Genomic DNA, 21083 nt, shown 5'->3' with positions numbered 1-21083 from the left:
TAAATGCCAGGGCGGAGGTGCAGGGGATGGGCCACACCTGCGCCACAAACAGCAACACCGAGAGCACCTTGCACCTGATGACCAGGTTCTTCCCTGCTATTGAGAGGGAGCACCATGCCCACAGCCCCATTATTTGGTGAACTTTTGCAATCCACTCTGACCAATTCTTGTTGCACGCTTCAGCTCCTCCAAAACCAGATCTTCAGCGCCTTCAGGTGGCCAGATCTGACCATGAAGGGGATGATGGACTGGTCGGGCCAGTTACCAAAGATCATTGCCTAGCTCTTCTTCTGGTTTACCCTGGCACCTGATGCAGACTCAAATTGCCCACATATGTTGGTCATTCACACTTTTACATTCACACTTCAATTTTTTCACGCACAAGTTCAGATGTGCCATATAACTTTTAAACACCATCCAATTCTTGTATAAATGTTAATGTAGACATATTTAGCATTTTCACATGATATATTGACTTAAGAAAAAAGCAAGATAAACATTACTTACCTCAATTAGACTTTTGAGTTTGCCAAGATTTTAATGTTTGGAGTTAAATTAGTTACTGAGAACAGAAGAGAATTCTTCAAATTTGAATCAGTCAGTTGCAACCTCATTTAGTTTTTAATCAAGTTCATGGCGGAAAATGCTTCTTCACATCTATTTATTTTTTTTAATTTTTATTTTTAATTTTTTTTTTCCTCCTCGCTCTCTCCCACCCGGCCAACCTCCTCTGCTTCTTCACATCGTTCCAAAATGACAGATACAACTCCTGGGAAAATTTTCTTAGTTCTGGAAAATGCTCACAATGTAGTAATTGCCAGAAATTGACCATCTCAGAAACATTTGGGACTGAGGGAAGCTCATAAAATTTCACATTCAATAATGAATTTGTTTTCAAGATAATACGTTTCATTTGTATGTTACTGGGCACGTTCATGATTTTTTGCTCTCTAAGTGAAAATAGGTTTATAAATGCAAGTATGCAGTCGTCTTCTTTAGCAAAATCATGAAGGTGACTTTGAAATGACTTGTAACAATTTCATTTTTTTCAATATATTTTGTAAAATTGCCATTATCTTCAGCACATACACTCTGCTCTTTTTAAGTGTGGAAACTGGCTCAAATCCTCATTTTCTAACTGAGAGGTGAAGAGTTTTGACTTAATCTTGAATCCACTGATATAATTTACTCAGCTCGGAAACAATTTGTTCTTTTCCTGGAGTTTCAAATTTAGATCATTGAGATGGCTTGTAACATCAACTGAAAATGCTAAATCAAATAAAAAAGGCTCTTTTCTCAGGCAGCTCATTATTTCTTTTCAAGAAAATTAGGAACAGTATTTTTCAGTTTTCAAAATCTACTCAGAACCTGTCATCTAGAAAGCCAGCGCATCTCACAATGAAGGGACAAGATCACCACATTCCAAATCTAACATTTCACAATATTATCTGAATTCTATTTAATCCTCTTGCTCTAATTTTATTTATGCATTTCACAACCAGTAACATAACATGCTGCAAATTTAAAGTTTTTCCACAGTGACTCTTGGGATATAATGCAGTGATATTTTAGTAGAGGACAACCTAAAAAATTTTCTTTTTCAATATTTTTATTGAAATTGAAATTCCACATTGAAAAATATAGAGTACATAAAGATACACATTAAAAGTCAAAAAGTAATACAATACATTTAAATCATCCCATTTCATCCAAAGTATCCTGCATTCTTAAAATAGTAATATTTTATTATAAAAAAGCCCACTACAAAAAAAATGAAGCTGCTTGGCAAAGAAAAAAAATCCTTATCAGAGCACTAAATTACCTTATTAGTCAACACCTCTGCATTAATATTAAATCAAAGATTTGAAAGTAATTTAAAAAGGGTCCCCACAGTGTTTGAAAATTTATACTCAAATCTGTAATTGAACATCTAATCCAGTGGTTCTCAACCTTTATCTTTCCACTCACATAACACTTTAAGTAATCTCTATGCGATCAGTACTCTGTAATTAATCAGGGATTGCTTAAGGTGGTATGTGAGTGGAAAGAAAAAGGTTGAGAACCACTGATCTAATCTTCTCTAAATTTAAACATGACATAACATCACATAGCCATTGAGCATGAGTACGCGGAGCAGCGTCCTTCCATTTGAGCAACACTGCCTGCCTAGCCATAAGGGAAATAAAGGATAATTCATGCAAGTCAGATACTGCTTAAGTTATGCCACTCTCCCCAACAGCTCCAAACAAGGCAGTTAAAGTATTAGGCTTAAAATTAACTTTAAAAAGTACAGAAAACATTGAAATATAGGTACTCCCAACTTGCAACCTATTTGACTTGCATCCATCCACACATACAATTGAATTTAAAAAAAGTAGATAAGAAAAACTATAAAATTTATGCGGTTTATGTTGCATTTGACAAACTCTAATAGGGATACAGGGCATGTAAGGGCCAAAATGTGCTTGCTTACTTTGTTAGTCAGTGTCACAGGGTCCTTAGGCTGGGTGCAGCATCTTAATTCCTGTGTGCATGAACGAGTCTTCAGTTGGCGCATGTGCGGTGGGTTTGTGTATTGGAGTTCGTTTGGTGCATGTGCAAGAGTTAAGGGCGCGAATTCAATATTGTCAGGGTGCTTAATGCTTGCCTATCGTGCTTCATCCCACAAGATTACACTATTTACCAACATATAGGGGAAAATTAGTGGCCAATTAACCAACCCATACATCTTTGAGATGTGGAAGGAAACCAGAGTACCCGAAGAAAACGAATGGTCACAGAGAAAACAGATCCAAGATCAGAATCGAATCTGGGCCTCTGGACCTTTGAGGCAGAACCTCTCCTCTCCTGTACCATTCTGTGGTGACATGAACTGTGCATAACGAGCAGCAGTAGGCAATGAATCAGACAGTGTTTAATTTTAAAACACTAATTTTATTTCTATCCCTTAAACTATAGTCTTAACTCTTAAACTATCCTTAACATTAAATCTATCTGCATCTATGCGCAGGTGTGTTACTTCAAAGTTCAGTCTTTTAAATTCAGTGGTGAAGTGTAGGTCTTTGAAATTTGATGCCGAGAATTAATGATGAACTGATGGGAAGACTGAAGTTGTGGCTGCTAGACTTGCAAATTCTTCTTGCATTGCCTTTGAAGAAATGTCCATCCACACGAGCTGTGGTCATACCACTCCTGGTCCTTTTGTAGGCAAGATTTTAATTGGGCAGCTTCCATGAAGCTGTCAAGACCCCGGCACCGGTCTCTCCAAGTAAGTTCACTGCTTGTCACACTTAAAATGAAGGAGTTTCTCCAAGTGACCTTCACTGCTAGCCACAATCAAAATGAAGCACGTTGCTTCCCAAAAGACCCTCCTGGCACAGATTAGTCCACCAAAAAGGCCCAGTCATTCACAGAGCATGCTTTGCTCTGAATTCCACAAGAGCTACTTCAAAAAGCTGCTTTCCCTTTAGCAGCCAGAATGGTTCTCCCTCGCAAGATCACAGCGTCTTTGCAAGTGTATCAAATTCTGGAACAGACTGTGACAAACCTTCCCTCAATGTATCAAATTAATGCTGGGATGTGACTTGTGTTGTCCTTGTGTGAAATGTTAAATGTTCACTCTGACCATTCAATCCTTCTTGTCTATACCATCCCTTTTTACTAAATCAGGAGCTCGTGATAGTGGAAAAGGAACAGAGTCAGTATTTTAGGTTAAAGGCCATTCATCAGATGTTACCTGAATTGCTGAGTGTTTCCACCTTTTTGTTTTTATTTTATTTTACAATTCAATTTAAAAAAATTCTCTCTCCGTGATCTGGCATGTATTTGCGTTGGGGGAAAAAAAACCAGAAGCACGTATTAATCAATGAAACAAGAGAGTCTGCAGACGCTGTGATTGTGGTAAATGACAAAAGTGCTAGAGAAACTCAGCAGGAAGCAAAGATACTGAACAACGTTCCAGGCCGGAGCCCTTTTGTATGAGTAAATAGCAGGCAGGCGCCTGAATAAAAAGGTATCAATCACCTTGTCTTGTGCAGTTTGTTCGTGGTGATCTGATCTTCTTTCCCATTCTCTCATGATACTCTTTGAGCTTTAAATAGTTATTCTCCACCGTCCATTAAACGAATGTCTCCAGTTTCCTGGGATAGAGAATCCCAAGGATTCCACCCTAAGAGGGGAAAACCATCCTCCCTCCGTTTGAAATGACCACAGCGACATTCAACTCCCCGCCGCGACGACACTCAGCTCTCGCCCCACCTCCGGGACGGTGCAGCCCTGACGGCGCGAAGCACGCCGGGAAGGGTCGGAGTCATCGCTGTTGCCTAGAGACAGGAAACAAATCCGTGCCGGTTGCGCGGACGTGAGGCTGCACCTCGCGAAGGCAGGGGACGCGTGAAAACTTGCAGGCGGCGCAGGTTGGAGGTGGGCACAGCTCGATGCCAGACCCGGGTGGGGGTGGGAGGGGAGTGGGTGGGGGTGGAGGTGGGGGTGGGAGGGGAGTGGGTGGAGGTGGGAGGGGGTGGGAGGGGGTGGAGGTGGGAGGGGGTGGGGGGGTGGGGGAGTGGGAGGGAGGGGGTGGGGGGGTGGGGGAGTGGGAGGGAGGGGGTGGGGGGGTGGGGGAGTGGGAGGGAGGGTGGGGGAGTGGGAGGGAGGGGGTGGGGGAGTGGGAGGGAGGGGGGAGGGCACGCAATCAATTCTGCCCTGGGTGTGGGTCGAACTTATCCTCGGGCTCTCCAACTAACACTGTACAGAGACCGAACACCAGCTGTTGTCCCCGCCGCCGGGACCCTGACTGCAAAGGCTGGCAGCAGCTCCAGCATGGGCACCTTCTGCCCACTACTTTAAGAAGTATCTGGACGAACACTCGACCCTTATGAATCACGTGCTGGTAAATGAACTGAATGAAACACAAACCTTCAGATTCAAGGACAGTTTCTTTCATGCTGTTATCTACTCACTGGTAAAAGATGCATTTGTTCCCTTTGAGCTGTACCTTTTTCTTTCCCTGAAATGTACTTGTTATGCTATTACCTGCACTCTTTGATTGACTATAAAATTGCTTTATTATTGCACGAGTTGCTTTGTTTAAATATGAGTTGATTGCCTGGAAAGTGTGCAAAACAAAGATTTTCACAGTATATCAGTACATGTGACAATAAACAATTCAATTCATTGCAGTTCCACTGCTATCCTCATCCATGTTATCCTATTCCATTCTTGCTTATGGTTTGATATCCATAGTGTTTCTGACAAGTCTTTAATTGTTCTATCTATCATAACTTGAGGCCTTCATAATTTCTGTGGTGCATATCTAGCTCACACCAATTCTGTTTACACAATACCCTTGTGCCTTCTGTCTTTAATGCCTGAATTTGCAACTTTTTCTAATTTATGTCCTATTTCCCTTTGCTACTGAGATCCACCTCCATTCTGTCATGCTCTATTCCAACCAAACTGATCCCTTCATGGTTTTCCTTTCTCTTAAATGAGAAAGTCTGCAAATGTTAGGGTCGAGTTCAATATACAAACATGCTGTAGAAACTTAGCAGGTCATGCAGCATCCATAGAAAGTAAAGGATAATCTCTATATCAGGGGGGCCAAGTGCAGATGAGATGACTGATTTGCAGAGCACCTGTGCTCTGTCCACAATGGCTGCCATGAATTAACAGAAATATACCATTTCAACTTCCCTTCCCATGCTGACTTGTCTGTCCTTTCTTGTCCTACTCCACCACCAGGGTATGACCCAATGCAGACTGGAAGAACAACATGATGATATGAACTTTAAATTTTCTAACTCTTACCTCTTGTATTCACTTCTCTTTGTATCCCTGGTTGGATCACTGCCAGGAAAGAGCAGCAGGCTTAAGATCTTCCTTATGGGGGAAATGAAGATGTATCAAGACAGAAAACTGCTCTTTTCTTATCATCCACTTCTGATACTCAAACTTTTGTTCCTTTTCCCATTATCCTCACCTCCAACTCCCACTACCCACACATTTTATCCATAGATCCCCTCCCCTATCTGGTTCCAACTGTCAATAATTATCTTCCTTAATGGTTCCTAACATCAGATTGCATCACCTGTAACCTTTGTGTAACCACTTATAACATTTGTCTCTCACCTTGCTCCGTCTGCCTTTTACTCTGCCCTGTCTACTTTGACCTATCACCCACTCTTCTTCCTCCCAACTCCACCCCTCTTCCCCTCCTGTTCTATCTGCTCATCATCCTTCACATCTCCCTGGTCCACTAGCCTCAATCCCACCCATCTCCCCTCCACTCTATTGGCTATATTCACAATAAAACCATCTACAAATTTGCTGACAATACCACAGTAGTAAAGGAAGGGGATTGGTCAGCATACAGGATAGAGACTGAAAACTTGGCTGAATGGTGCACCAACAACATCCTTGCACTCAATGTCACCAAAATTAAGGAGCTTATTGTTGACTTCAGGAAGGGAAAGCCAGAGGTGTTCAATTCAGTGATGGAGAGGGAGAGGGTGAGAAAATTTAAATTCTTGGGAGTCACTATCTTGGAGGACCTTTCCTGGAGCCAACACACTAATGGCATTGTCAAAAAAGCACAACAGTGCCTCCATTTCCTCAGGAGTTTGCAGACTTTTGGTATTGTGACAGAATATGTTGTGTTTGTATTATATACATATGTTTTTGGAAGATAAATTTGGGTAGACATTTTTTTTAAGTGTAGGTCACATACAAACACTTCAAAACAGATCTCATTTAAAATACTGGAGCTATACCCAAGCCAGACAGGGTGGCTCCTGGGGGCCTTTGAAAAAGATTTGGAGAGTGCCCAAGATAGGTCATTAATGGATTGTTGTTTACAAAAACACAACAAATGAAAGAGATCGGAGTTGTAATTCGGAGCTGCAGGCTGTCTGGAGTGAAACTCGCTGTTCTAAGAGGGTCATGTAGTTTTTCAAGCAGAGAGAGTAAAACAGGCTTTCTCTCAGAGAAAGAGATCAGTTCAACAGTTTTACAGACAGCAGCAGCTGGGACTGGAAAAACCCCATTTGGAAGATGGGTTGTGGGTGCTTTGTTCAGCCTGGTCAAAGCCCTTGTGGTTCATACAAGAGGAAAGGACTGGCTGCCTAATGTGATCTGAAAGAAAGAGGTTATCATCTGGAAAACCCTGAGAGGGCAAGTTTCGTCAGCAAGACACTGAAGTGGCTGATTAAAAGGAACAACAAATCTTTCTCTGAAAACTGACAAGAACCTTCCTGAGTAGTAACCATTTATCTCTCTAGCACCAAAGTCTGGTGAACTTCATAAATGTTAAATTCTGTGCACAGTATAAGAATTACCTGCAACCAGTGAACTTGGAGGAATGAGAAGTGAGATTGGACTGTGAATCAAAGAACTTTTCTGAACACATACACACATTACATACACCTGCGCTTAGAATTAATAGGGGGTTAAGTTAGGTTAGTTAAGTCAATAGTGATAAGTTAAAGTGTCATTCTATTTTCATGTTTAAAGATAATTTAAAGCAACTTTTGTTTAAGCAACCATTTATCTTGGTGAATTTCTATTGCTGTTGGGTTTTGGGGTCCTCTGGGCCCATAAAAGACTCCTTAATGACAAACTCAATCAGAAACTCACTTAGGAACTCTTACTTATGCACTTTATACATTTTCTTATTGTTCTCTCTGTCAGTTTGTTTTTCTTGGTTTGTTTACATATTTTATGCTGTGTACAGTTTTTTTTTTCACTACCAATTAGTGGTAATTCTGCCATGCACACAGGGAAAATGGAAATGAAATCTCAGGGTTGTATGTAATGTCATGTATGTACTCTGTCAATAAATCTGAAATCTGATATTCCCTCTCCCTTCTCCACTTTCAAGCCTGATGTAGAGTCTCAAATGGTAATATTGACGGTTCCTTTCCCCCTCACAAATGCTGCTCAGCTAGGTACATTTCCAATAATTTCATTTTCATGTTGTCTCCTGTGCCTTCATGTGTGATTTAATGTCAACTATCCCAAGGGCAAATGCAGATACTGAATTAATATTTGTCATGAGGTCTTGAGTATGCAGATAATAACCAACAGCATTCATGTTTTGATAGGCTTCTTGCAAATTATTGCTTGGCATAGTCAGTATCATGAGGGCCATACTTTACCCTATCAATGAGAAAAAGAACACTGGTGTCACAAAGAATACATGATTAGAAATAACTAAGGCAAACAGCAGATGTTCTTGGATGACAGTTGAGAAGTGATTTAATAATCTAACTTGGAATGCATACTTGCTGATTAACCAAAATCCTACGATGTACAACTACATCTCCTCAAAGGGAACAATTTGCATTGAACGCAGAAGTTCCATATTGGAATCACATTGGAACCTGAAGACATGACCACTGATGATGAAATCAACACAATCTGTAATAACCAAGAGATGAGAATTGGAAGATTGTCGATAATTTGGAGGATGGTAGGCTTAAGACAATGAAAAAGAAAGGGTGAAGTGAACTGATTTGAAAATGGGAATGAGAAGGATAAAACTGAGGCATTGCTCATTTGTGAACCAACAAAGGTTAGTAAGCACAGAGTTAATGACTGAATATATAAAATTACATTAAGTAGTGTGATTAAGAACAAGTGGAAAAAGATTGATTGAGTCTTCGAAGTTTATGGAAGTTGGAAGATGGATGGCCAACAAGGAATTTGCAGAACTGTTAAGTTTAAAGATAACAAGGGGATATCATCAATTGCTAAAACATTCATGTATGAAGTGGGGTGGAATTGGGGTATGTAATGAAATTAATGTAATCTTAATGATGGCATGGATTTGTGGTTAGATGATGATTGAAAAGTCAACTACAGCATCAAGGTTGGAAACTCCAGTTTCACCCTCACAAAGTTGGCAGGCGGAATGACAGTGAGTGTGGTGGTTTAGAGACTGATTGTTTTCTTAGTGAAAATAATCAGAAAAAAAAAATCCCATCCAATTGTCCATGTATCAACCCATTCAATGCATGATATCAGGAAACTTCTGTGAAAATTGACAGACTTGGTAGAGATTCAGGGTTTGTGGTAAACTGAAGCTGGGAGTTACTCTTGTGCACGTGCAATTTAATGTTTTTCTCTCCCACTGAGATGAAGTGTATAAATGAGAAAAACAAGCTGAGGATTTAATTTTGGAAGTTCCAGTTGTAACCATGTGCATAAAGGAAAGTGATTGTTGGTGATTCTGTAAGTAGGTAATTTTACTTTGCTTCAGTATATCATGTCTCACACCAAGTTAAGTTTCAGTACCATCTACATATCACATTTCCTCTGCTCTTCATATATCTATCCAATGCAGCCAATTATTTTAGTCCTAATACAATGCAAAGCACATGTCTGACAGTTGCACTTGCTGAATGCTGTTCATCCATCATGCAAATGCATTAACCTAATTTGTTCATAGTTCTATTTTTGAAACCCTTGAAGGAGAAGAGAACAAAACATACAAGGGAGAGAAAGAGAATGGCATCTGGGCCATAATAAATTGGACACCCCAGTGAAGCATGGAATTCTACTATGGAGACAATGAAATCTCTTCAGCATTGTCAACCAGAGAAGGGAAGACTGGCAACTCACTGACACCTGATGAGAGAATTAAAAATTATTTCTGATACATGTTCTGACTTTATTTTATCAATTCCTGAATTATGACCAGGCTGGCCATAATGAATTCAAGTCTTCACACCTGACTAATACATATCTTTTTCTTTTATTTTTCAGGATCACACTTAGAACATGGGACACTGAAGGAACAAGGGGACAATTCCTTCTAGGAACTTGTTTTTTCTGAGGGTGCATCATTACATTACACACAGGCAAGCACCAGTCCAGATATTCCACCTTGAGTCCAATTATCTCATTGGGATTTCTTGTAGTTCACAAACACAGGTAGACATTGGCTTCATGAAGAGTCTTCATTGAAGGATACTGAGAAAACTTTTCTGAAGAAGTCTGCAGACAAGTTCTCTTCAAATACTTTGAGGAAGCTGAGTCTTTGATGGTAGATCTCTTCTTTTAAGTGGTTCAGTTTGTTCCTTCTGCTTCTTCTTGGTCTGATGTGCTGAACCTCTGTCTTCTGGTTACCTTAGTCCTCTGCATTTGTTGTTCCCATCATTGCTGCCATGTATGGATAATGATTTTTCTCATCCAATGCAGTGTTGAAAATATTCATGTCACATCCCATTTTTCCTCAAATTTCTCGAAAGCCTATTTGTTGACAAAAAACTGAAATGTTTAGCAGAGAAAACTGATAAATCCAGCTATAAGAAATTTCTTTATTGGTTTTGGGTGATCTGAACTGGTGGTAGAAGGGTAGCAGCTATTCCTGAATCTGCTGGTATGAGTCTTGTGGTACCTGATAGTAGCAACAAGAAAGAGCGTATGCTGGGTGATGTGGATTCTTGATGATTACTGCTGTTCTCCAATGGTATTCCTTGTAGATGTCCTCAATGGTGGGGAGGGTTTTACCTGTGATGTTCTTGTCTGTGCCCACTACCTTTTGCAGGGCTTTTTGGTCAAGGGTATTGGTGTCCCCATACCAGACCATAATGCAGCCAGTCAGTACACTTTCCACCACACCTCTGTAGAAATTTGCCAGGGTTTCTGATGTCAACCTCCTGAGGAAGTAAAGGCACTGATGTGCTTTCTTCACAAAGCATTTGTGTGTTGGGTTCACAAAAGATTCTCTGAGCTAGTGACTCCTGAGAACTTAAATATGTTCACCCTCTCCACCTCTGATTACTGATCAAACACCTCTCGTTTTTTTTCCTTCCTGAAGTCAACAATCAGCTCCTTGGCTTTGGTGAATTTGAGTGCAAGGTGCACCATTCGGCCAAGTTTTCAATTTCCATACTGTATGCTGATTCATCACCCCTTTTTTTGCACAACCCACTATCGTGGTACCATGTGAACTTGCAAGATGGTTTTGCAGTTGTACCGAGCCACACAGTAAAGTGTGAGTTGAGCAGGGGGCTAAGGACGCAGCCCTGTAGTGCTCCAGGACTAATGGAGATTGTTGGGAGATGTTCTTCCCAATCCTCACTGATTGTGGTCTGGAGGTGAGGAAATCCAGGATTCAATTACACAGTGGGAGGTTGAGTCTCAGGTCTTGAAGTTTGCTGATCAATTTTGAGGAGCTGAAACCAGTCAGGAATATATTAATCTGTTCCTTCTTATTACCATGTCTATGCTTTGTATCAAATGGTAATGACACTCCTGGACAGGAGGTTATTACCAAGCAGTGAAAGCTGCCTTTTTTGAACCTAAAAGTGGATGCATTCATGTTAAGTTGCAGTTGTACACAAATGTTCCTAAATTTAGTACAATTTGTGTGTCATGTGAATCTGCTTTTTTTAAATTGCTTTTCATTTTCATTTATTCCTCTTCCAAGAGGAGAAATTTCTTGTTTAAGAAAATCGGATTCTTAATTTTGCTGAATAAAAAATTAAAATATCAGTTTTTTAATAAAAAAATATTGAAAAAAAAGTTTATTTACATTGGAGAAATAAACCAGGCATGAGAATGTTACAATTTTGTGATTGTTGATTGGTTTATTTTGGAATATTTTCAACTTATTTTTGCAGTTCAAAATGTTAAATATTCCAAATACGTCAGCATGTCTGCCACAACATGTTAGAAGAAAAAGACGGAGGTTTGGGGATGACTTTACTGCTCCCAATACAGATATTGATCCATCACAGCTACAAGAAAGACTAATGTCGACAGCACCAAAACAGATGAGCCCAAATCCTCTTGCTTTGAAGTTTAGCCGGAATACAAAGGCACGGGAAAAAAGAATAGCAAAGGAGCAGCCTGCCAAGTTGCAACCATTGGTAGGTGATAATACTCAAAGTTTCAAGATTCCAGTAATGAAGGTAATTTTCTTATTTTATCTGTACAATTAATTCCTTCCAACTACAGTAAAATCCCCATTATCTGGCACCTACAGATGCCAGAAATGCAAATTTTCTGGTTGACTGAGACTCTCTTACAATGACTAACTAATGCACCTGCATTGAGAAGACACCATTTAAAATACAAAAGACAAAATGGAAAGACATTTGGAAAAAAAAATCAGTATTGTAGTCTTTAATTATGCAAAGTTCCCATAACTTACAAAATTTAAATTTGCTGGTGCTGTAACAGTGTTGTGATAGCTGCTACGCTAACTGTGCCACCATCATAATTACCGCCCCCCCTGCAAGTTTACAGATAAACCCTTACTAATATATTTAATAAAGATAAAGACTCTAGGCCAGTGGTTCTCAACCTTTTTCTTTCCACTCACATACCACTTTAAGTATTCCCTTTTCCATAAGGGCTCTGTGATTAGTAAGGGATTGCTTAAGGTGGTATGTGGGTGGAAAGGAAAAAGTTTGAAAACCACTGTTTTAATTGTACCTAATTGACTCGTTATGTGCTTGGTCTCATAACTCCAAGGGAAATGGGCCAATGACCATTTTTCTCAAGCAAAATATTTCAGTAACAATTGGGTTTGGAGCAGTGATTCTCAACCTTCCCTTCCCACTCATACACCACCTTAAGTAATTCCTTACAAATCACAGAGCACTTATGGCATAGGGACTACTTAAAGTGGTATGTGTTTTACCTAAGCTGATTCATACAGATCAAACAGGTTTTATACAGAATAGATATGCCTCGGATATTATTTTACGTGTGATTAGTTTGATTAATAGATTTCGACAATCTTTAGACCATCCAATGGTGATATCTTTAGATGCCGAAAAAGCATTTGATAGAGTTGAGTGGAATTTTTTGTTTAAAGTTTTGGGGAAATTTAAGTTTGGTCCTTTTTTTATTGGTTGGATTAAAGCTTTATATAGTAAACCGGTAGCTCGAGTATTGATGAATTGTTTGATTTCGGAACCATTTAAACTGACCCGATCTACTCGTCAAGGTTGTCCTTTATCACCAGCTTTATTTGCGTTAGTGATCGAAACCTTGGCACAGTTGATAAGACAGAATACACAGCTACAGGGTATGAAAGTTTTAGATGAGGAATATAAAATTAATTTATTTGTTGATGATATATTGGTGTAGCTAACAAATCCAGCTCAATCACTTTTGCATCTGAAGGAATGTTTGATGCAATATGGACCTCTTTCTGGATATAAAGTTAACTGGGGAAAAAAGCAAAAAAAAGTGAAGGAGATTACTCAGCTTATAAAAACATTCTTAATTTGAAATGGACGGATTGAATTAAGTATTTGGTTATAATCATGGATGTTAATTATCAATCTTTATATAAATTAAATTATGTTCAGTTAATTTAAAAAAAAATTAAAATTGATTTGATTAAATGGAAAGATCTGCCTATTAATTTATTGGGTAGAATAAATACAATTAAGATGAATATTTTTCCACGAATACAATATTTATTTCAATCTATTCCGTATTTACTTGATAATATATTTTTTTCGAGATTTGAATAAAATGGTTAGGGAGATTTTATGGAGCGGTAAATTTTCAAGAGTATCCTTGAATAAATTAACTTGGAAATATGACCTAGGGGGACTAGAAAAGGAGTTAATGTTTAAGAATGATGAACATTAATCTGGTTGTTGAATTCCCAACCATCAAAATTAAGTTCTACATTTACTCTTCAGTTTCACTTAATTTCTTGTAAAATTCAATCAAAGCACACTTTAACTTTCTCATTTCCAGACTATAAAATCCCAGTTTATTCAAGGTATTAACTTAATCCTTTGGTGTCCAAGAACTATTCTTGTAAATCATTCCCTTCTATTTATGCTTCACAATTTTATGGCCAGTACTGTGCACTGTACTCCAGGAGTAGCCAAGGCAAAACTTTGTACTTTAATATCAACTCCATAGATGTGGACCTCAAGTCTACTTTTCAGCTTTTCGTCATTTAGGAAGTATCAATGCAAATCTCAAGTACAGTAGTTGCCTTCATTTTTCCTATGCTAAAATTCATTTGCAAGAATTGTTTTCCTTTACTCAATCAATTAGTACCTATTTATAATATAATAGATAATTGGTATTTTTAAAATTATTTACAGTGTTCTCCATAATGTTTGGAACAAAGACACATATTTACTTTATTAGCCCCTGTGCTCCACAGGTTTACTGTAAATTTGTAATGAAACAATTCACATGTGATTTAAAATTTACACTCCAGATTTTATTCAAGGTTATTTGTATGCATTTTGGTTTTCACTAGGTATAAATTACAGCACTTTTTATAAATAGTTCCCCCATTTCAAAGGCACCATAATTTTTGGGACATGAGGCTTCACAGGTGAATGTGATAACTTGGGTATGTTTAATTGCTTCTAAGTCGGCAATTGCTATTTTTCAACATAAGAAACAGAGCTGTGCCAGTGAATGTCAAAGAAACCATTATGAGGCTGAAAAGCAAGAATAAAACAATAAGACATTGCCCAAACATTAGGATTGGAACATCATTAAGAAGAATGAACATACTGGAAAGCTCAATAATTGCAAAAGGACTAGTAGGCCAAGGAAGACCTCCACTGCTGATGAGAGAAGAATTCTCATCATAATGAAGAAAAATTCCCAAATGCCTGCCCGACAGCTCAGAAACATTCTTGGCGGGGTTGGGGGGGGGGCAGGTGTGGAGGTACCAAATACTACAGTCTGCAGAATAATTAATGAACAGAAGTACAGAGGCAGCCCTGCAAGATGCAAATCTCTAGTTAGCTAAAGAAAAAGAAAGGCCAGATTGCAGTTTACCCAGAAGTATTTAAAAGAGCCTGAAAAAAGGTCTCCTGGACAGATGAGACCAATATTAACCTGTATCAGAGTGATAAAAAGAGAACATAGTGTGAAAGTGTAAAGGAACTGCTCAAGATCCAAAACATACCACCTCATCTGTTAAACATGGTGGAAGGTTGTTATGGCATGGGCATGTATGGCTGCCACAGGTACTAGGGCACTTATCTTAATTGATGATGTAACTGCTGATGGCAGTAGAAAAATGAATTCTGAGGTGCATGAAAACATCAACTTTGAGCAAACGCCTTCATACTCAATGGGTGAAGCTTCATCCTACACAAGACAATGATCCCAAACATACTGTTAAAGCAACAAAGGAGTTTTTCAAAGCTAAAAACGGGAAAATTCTTGAATGACCAAGTCAATCATCCAATCTAAATCTGATTAAGTATGCCTTCCATATATATGCTGAAGAGAAAACTTAAGGGGACAAGCTCCCGAAACAAGCAGGAGCTGATGATGGCTGCAGTAGAGGCCTGGCAGAGCATCACCAGAGAAGATGCTCAGCACCTAGTGATGTCTATAAATCACAGACTTCAAACAGTCATTGCATGCAAAGGATATACAACAAAGTACTAGACATGATTACTTTACTATACATACCATTGCTATGTCCCATATGTTATGGTGCCCTGAAATGAAGGGACTATGTATAAAAAATTGCAGTAATTTCTACTTGGTCAAACCAAAATGTACACAAATACCCTTTAATAAAATCTGGAATGTGCAATTTAATCACATGTCAATTGATTGACTACAAATTTAAAACTCTGAAGCACAGGGGCAAATAAATGAAAAAACTGTCCTAAACATTATTGAAGACACTGTACTTTAAGGCCCTGCAGTGGTGAGATTTATTACTATTGGATTTTTTAAAAAAAATCACTATTATTCTAACTTATTTTGATATTGGTGTGTCCCATCTCCTGATTTAATATTATCTGTTTTGCAGTATCCCAAATGTTCTACTTTTACTTTGTTGGAAGTATCGACAACAACTCTTTGACAAAACTGTAATAGGTCCTTCAGGCCAAATTGACCATGCCATATAACCCAAGTTAGCCCCATTTTCCTGCATTTAACCAATATCCATCTAAATCTTTACTATCCATGTACCTATCTAAATGTCTGGTGCTCTGTTAGCCAGAATCAGACACACACAAGGTAAAGACTGTACAACAGGCTTTAATCCACAAAGACTTCCACAGAGCCAGGCTGGCTGTAGCTGCAGTAACTCTGAGTGAGACTTCGGGAGGCCGGCGCAGGCTTATATACCGGAGGGTGATTGACACCTGACCGAGTGGGGCTTGAATCATTCAGGCCGACTGATTGACAGCTGGCCAGGTGTTGTCCTGTCCCCTTACACTCCTGCAGGTGCAGAGGTTGCCCCCTGCAGTAGGCCGATAGTCCACTTCTGCAGGTGCAGAGGTTGCCTCCTGCAGTAGGCCGATGGTCCACTTCTGCAGGTACAGAGATTGCCCCCTGCAGTAGGCCGGTGGTGTACCACCACATTCACCTCCTTCTTTAAAATTGTCCTGGGGGTGGGGGGGCAGTAACAAGGAATCGTACCCACTATACAAAATACAATATTTACAGATTGAGACGATCCGGTGGCCGCTGGGGTCTCTGTGACCGTCGTAGGACTGGCTCCTGGTCACTGGTTAGTGGGGGGTCTGGCGGCAGGGGTCTGTGTGACTGGTGAGGTGCCACGCGGAGGGGTGGCCGAGGGGGCCAGGGTCAACGTGTGAGAGTTTTATTGGATGGGTGGGGAATGGGCAGGTTCATCCCCCAGGATGCCCCTGGTGGTCAAGTAGGTCCTGCGTGCCCCATAGCTGCTTGGGGACGGGGATGTATGCCTGGTCTGCGTCATCCTGGGCTGAAGGATGCCGTGGAGTGGTGGGTGCTCCTGTTGGTGCCAGGTCCCTGGTTGAGATGGTGTCCTCCCTACCACTGCCGAACCTAATGTAGGCGTAGTTGTGGTTGGTGTGTCGGAGGAAGACCTGCTCGACCAGGGGTTCGGCCTTGTGTGTCCATACGTGCTTACTCAGGAGCACCGGTCCCAGGGACGTGAGCCATGCTGGAAGGAACATTCCAGTTGCCGACTTCCTGAGGAATGCGAACAGACGTTCACGAGGGGTCTCGTTGGTAGCCATACACAGCAACGACCGAATGGCATGGAGTGCCTTGGGGAGGGCGTCCTGCCAGTACTCAACGGCCCACCCTTTCGACTTGAGAGCCAGGAGAACTGCCTTCCAGACAACCCCGTTTTTGCGTTCCACTTGCCCATTGCCTCTCAGGTTATAACTCGTTGTGCGACTAGTCGTGATGCCCCTCGCTGTCAGGTACTGGTGCAGCTCATCACTCATGAAACTCGACCCCCGGTCGCTGTGGATGAAAGCGAGCTACCCAAACATGGTGAAGATCTGCTCCAGGGCCCTGATGATGGTGGCTGTGGAAGTGTCCAGGCAAGGGATAGCGAAAGGGAAGCGTGAGTACTTGTCCACCTCCATGAGGAAGTAGACATTTCGGTTTGTGGAAGGCAGGGGCCCTTTGAAATCCATGCCAAAACGCTCGAAGGGCCGGGTGGCCTTTACGACATGGGCCTGGAGCAGGTGGAAGAAATGGGGTTTACACTCCGCACAGACCCGGCAGGGTCTAGAACTTTGGCTAATTTCTATCCTAAAAAATCTTCAGTAGCGCAGAATACCTGAATGTTCCATTATGTCATTTTTTCCACAACCGTTCTTTCACAGAATTAAATTCGCGTCGTTGAAACATAATTTCTTGACTCAAATCTTGATAGAAGAAAACAGGATTATTCTGAACCATCAAAGGAGATCTATTTTGCTGGGCATTTCTAATAGCCGTACGTAAAATTGTCTCTCTGTCACAATAGTTTAAACAACGGATCAAAACAGATCTTGGATTCTGTCCTGAAAAAGATTTTCTTCTTAAAACTCTATAAGCACGTTCCAGTATTAAACGTTCAGGGAATTTATCCTGTCCTAACACTCGTGGAATCCATTCAGTAAAAATTTTTCTTGGATCTGGTCCTTCTATACCTTCTGGCAAACCAACAATTTTCACGTTGTTCTGTCTAGATTGATTCTCCAAATAATCATCCTTTTTTGCTAAATTTTTATTTTGGATCTGCAGTGTTTCAATTATTCTATTTTCATCTTGCAGTTGATCCTGAGCATCGACTAAACCTTGATCACACATTTCAAATCTTTCAATGGTTTCAAGCTTAAAAGCTCCATTAATGACTTCCACCATCGCATTAATCTTAGAAATAAACAGGTTCACAAAATTAGCTAAGTGACTCGATACAGAATATATCTTATCTTCAAGATCCTTAACAGACATTTCAGCAGAAGTAGATTCAGGCATAATGGGGTCTTGCTGTTCCTTAGAGACCATGGGATCTTCTGTCCCTTCCCTTAATTTAGTATCTTTTCTTGCAGTTTGACTTGTTTAAAAATCCCTCTCAAAGTTCCCCCAGCAATGCCAGGAGACTGAAGATCAGGGTTATCTTTAAGCCAAATCTCTTTAATCATCTTCACTGAATCGATGTCTGGAAAAACCGTTGTAATTGAAGATGCATTTTGCAGCGCCACCACTGTAGCAGTCGAATGACAGCTCTTTAACTCTCCAGCTGGTGGCGCCGCAGCTGATTCAACTGTCAAAGCCTCAGCAACAACACCTGCAGTGGCCACTGTGCGAAACACTGGCACCCGTCCAGCCCCTTGTTCTGAAAGCTGTTGAATGCGACCTTCAGAGAGCCTCACCGGCTTAAAACGAAGCTTCAATGCCGAACTCTGCACGTCCTCCTCTGGATCCATTCTACGCTCAGTCCTGGCTTCTTGTAAACAAGTAGGCTCAGACAATTTCGGAAAATGTAGTTTTTTAACAGTCTGTTGATATTTTCTTTTACCTCTTTTTTTGCATATAAACCATTAGGCACTAATCCAACACCTCTTATTATTTATAAACTTTTAAAAGAACTTTAACGGGCACTTAAAGACAAAACAATAAATCAGAGTCAGGAGAGGTCTGGAAGGCACATCTGTTCCCTACGCCATCTTGCCACGCCCCCAGATTTGGCATGTTGTTGAATACTTTTTCAAACTCTAGAGCTGCTCTGTGGAAAGTATGTTGACCGGTTGCATCACAGCCTGATTTGATAACTTGAATGCCCAAGAATGCAGTAGGCTCCAGAGGATGGCAAACATAGTCAGGTTCATCACAGATTGTGATGCTCTGCTGCAGCAGTAAGCAGACAAAGCTCAAGAAAGACTGTACAACAGGCTTTATTCAGTTAAGTCTCTGCTGTATTGGTGGCTCCTGAGTGACTGGCTCGGGAGGGGCCGCCTCAGGATTATATCCTGGGCGGTTAATTGACAGCTGGCCGGGTGTGGTCTGTCCTCTGGTGATCTTCTTGTAGGTACAGAGATCGCCCCCTGCAGTAGGCTAGTGGTGTATCACCACATCGGTTCCAACTGCTGATCCATTGAATACATCTATGTGAGTGTTCTGGACATAACTGAGAGCAAAGAGTTCCTTTGGGTACATCTAACTGACAATCTATCCTGGACTCTCAACACGTCCTTATTTGAAAGGCATAGCAGCTCCTACATTTCCTAAGGGGACTGAGGAGAGCAAGGCTAACAGTCCCCATCTTGACAACATTTTACAGGAGAACAATTGAAAATGTCCTGTTTTGCTGCATCATTGTGTGGTATTGTAGTTGTAAAGCAGGGGTAGCCAACCTTTTCATTTTTAACTTAGACATACAGCATGGTAACAGGCCATTTCAGCCTATGAGTCCATGCCATCCATTTAACCTACACCCCGGGTATGTTCTCATGAGCTAAAATGACCTGTTACCAAGCTGTATGTCTAAATTAAAAATGAAAAGATTGGCCACCCCTGCAAGCATCAAACCAGAAGTCAATAGATAGTATAAGTAAAACAGCCCTTTCCTCTATCATTCACTGGGAATGGTGCTTAAATAAGACTCAAAAGCCTCATTCACACTTGCAAGTATCTCAGGGATTAACGTCAATCGGTCTTTAAATTGTCGAGTGTGAAAGTAAAATCAGCTGAACTCCAGCGTCAGATGACATCATCTCACAAATGGGGATTGACAGCCTCGATCCCAGTATAATCCCCAACATCTGCAGATGCTGCTGTTGCAATCAGGCAAGTGGAGAATGGGCAATTGCATTGTGGGATTGAAATGACCCAAATTTTTGCATGAATGCAGGAACATGAAGGAAGAAAAGATTAAAATGAAGGTATAAACTTTGCCATGGGAAACTTACAACAGGAGAGAGAAAGGAAATAAATAGCAATAGCGGACAATTTTTTAAACAGCATGGAAAAATTGGTAGTGCTATAGAACACAATTTTTAAAAACTGTGGGGGAAAAAGCAATGGCGGACCTGAATTCCCAGAATGCTAAGTGGCAGAGAAATCCCATCATGAATGCCCCATGCATACAGCCCTTTCTCTGCCGTATGGAATTCTGGGAGGGCAGGTCTGCTATCGCTTCTTCCCTCGGTATTTATAAATTGTATGTGATAGTACTACCAACTTTCCCATGCTGTATAAATTGTGCGCTATAGCGCTACCAACTTCCCCACCCTGTTTTAAAAATTGTCTGCTATTGCTATTTATTGCTAACACTTTCCCACGATCCCTTATAAAGGATTATATAGGTTGGCAAAACAACAACAGGGGCTGAAGGGGTTGACCTTTGCTGTACATAAAGCTTAATTATGATATAAATAGGCATGATTAATTTTGTTCAAATATAAGATCATTAAAAAAAATGATCAGGATTTAGAGCAGTTCCACCATCACTCATGATGTCACCAGTAGAAGGTAGAACAGTCTTAACCCGGGGGATGACTCCGTGCAAGAGTGAAAATGTTCTCTGTCCCAGTTAGGAGTAGTCAAGTGTGAAAAACCAAAGCACCATACCTATCTCAGGACACTGAATGGCCAATTTAATGGGATGCAAGTGTGAAAGGGGCTAAATAATTATTGAAGATCTACACCGTTCATTACACAGTATCTTTAACTTACTATAATCAGGTAAGGAGGAGCAAGAACATCAAAATTAGGACTGCCGGGCTGGGAAATAGCTTCTTCCCATGGGCTGCGAGATTGATGGGCAATATCGTGTAACCTTGGGTCTCTCATAAATGAAATTGAGTAAATTATTCCAGAATATTTATTTCATATTACATTTTTGTGTTTAT

General features: G+C 40.4%; 1 protein-coding gene across 10 annotated transcripts in view; it reads left to right on the top strand.

The window, feature by feature from the left end:
* The first annotated feature begins 4332 nt into the window (after nucleotides 1–4332).
* The window catches only part of dnah6 (dynein, axonemal, heavy chain 6), a 362044-nt gene continuing 345293 nt past the window's right edge, over nucleotides 4333–21083 (top strand). For 5 of the 10 annotated variants that reach the window (XM_069923927.1, XM_069923879.1, XM_069923870.1 and 2 more), the window contains exons 1-3: nucleotides 4335–4422; nucleotides 4752–4960; nucleotides 11622–11870. In XM_069923927.1, coding sequence (XP_069780028.1) covers nucleotides 4874–4960; nucleotides 11622–11870 — 336 coding nt within the window. In that variant the 5' untranslated portion in view covers nucleotides 4335–4422; nucleotides 4752–4873. The other 5 variants (XM_069923897.1, XM_069923911.1, XM_069923917.1 and 2 more) reach the window with 5 other exon arrangements.

The sequence above is a fragment of the Narcine bancroftii genome, chromosome 1, assembly GCF_036971445.1.
Source record: "Narcine bancroftii isolate sNarBan1 chromosome 1, sNarBan1.hap1, whole genome shotgun sequence".
Lineage (NCBI taxonomy): Eukaryota > Metazoa > Chordata > Chondrichthyes > Torpediniformes > Narcinidae > Narcine > Narcine bancroftii.
Note: the sequence above shows the minus strand (reverse complement) of the source record. Positions and strands in the feature narration are given on the sequence as shown.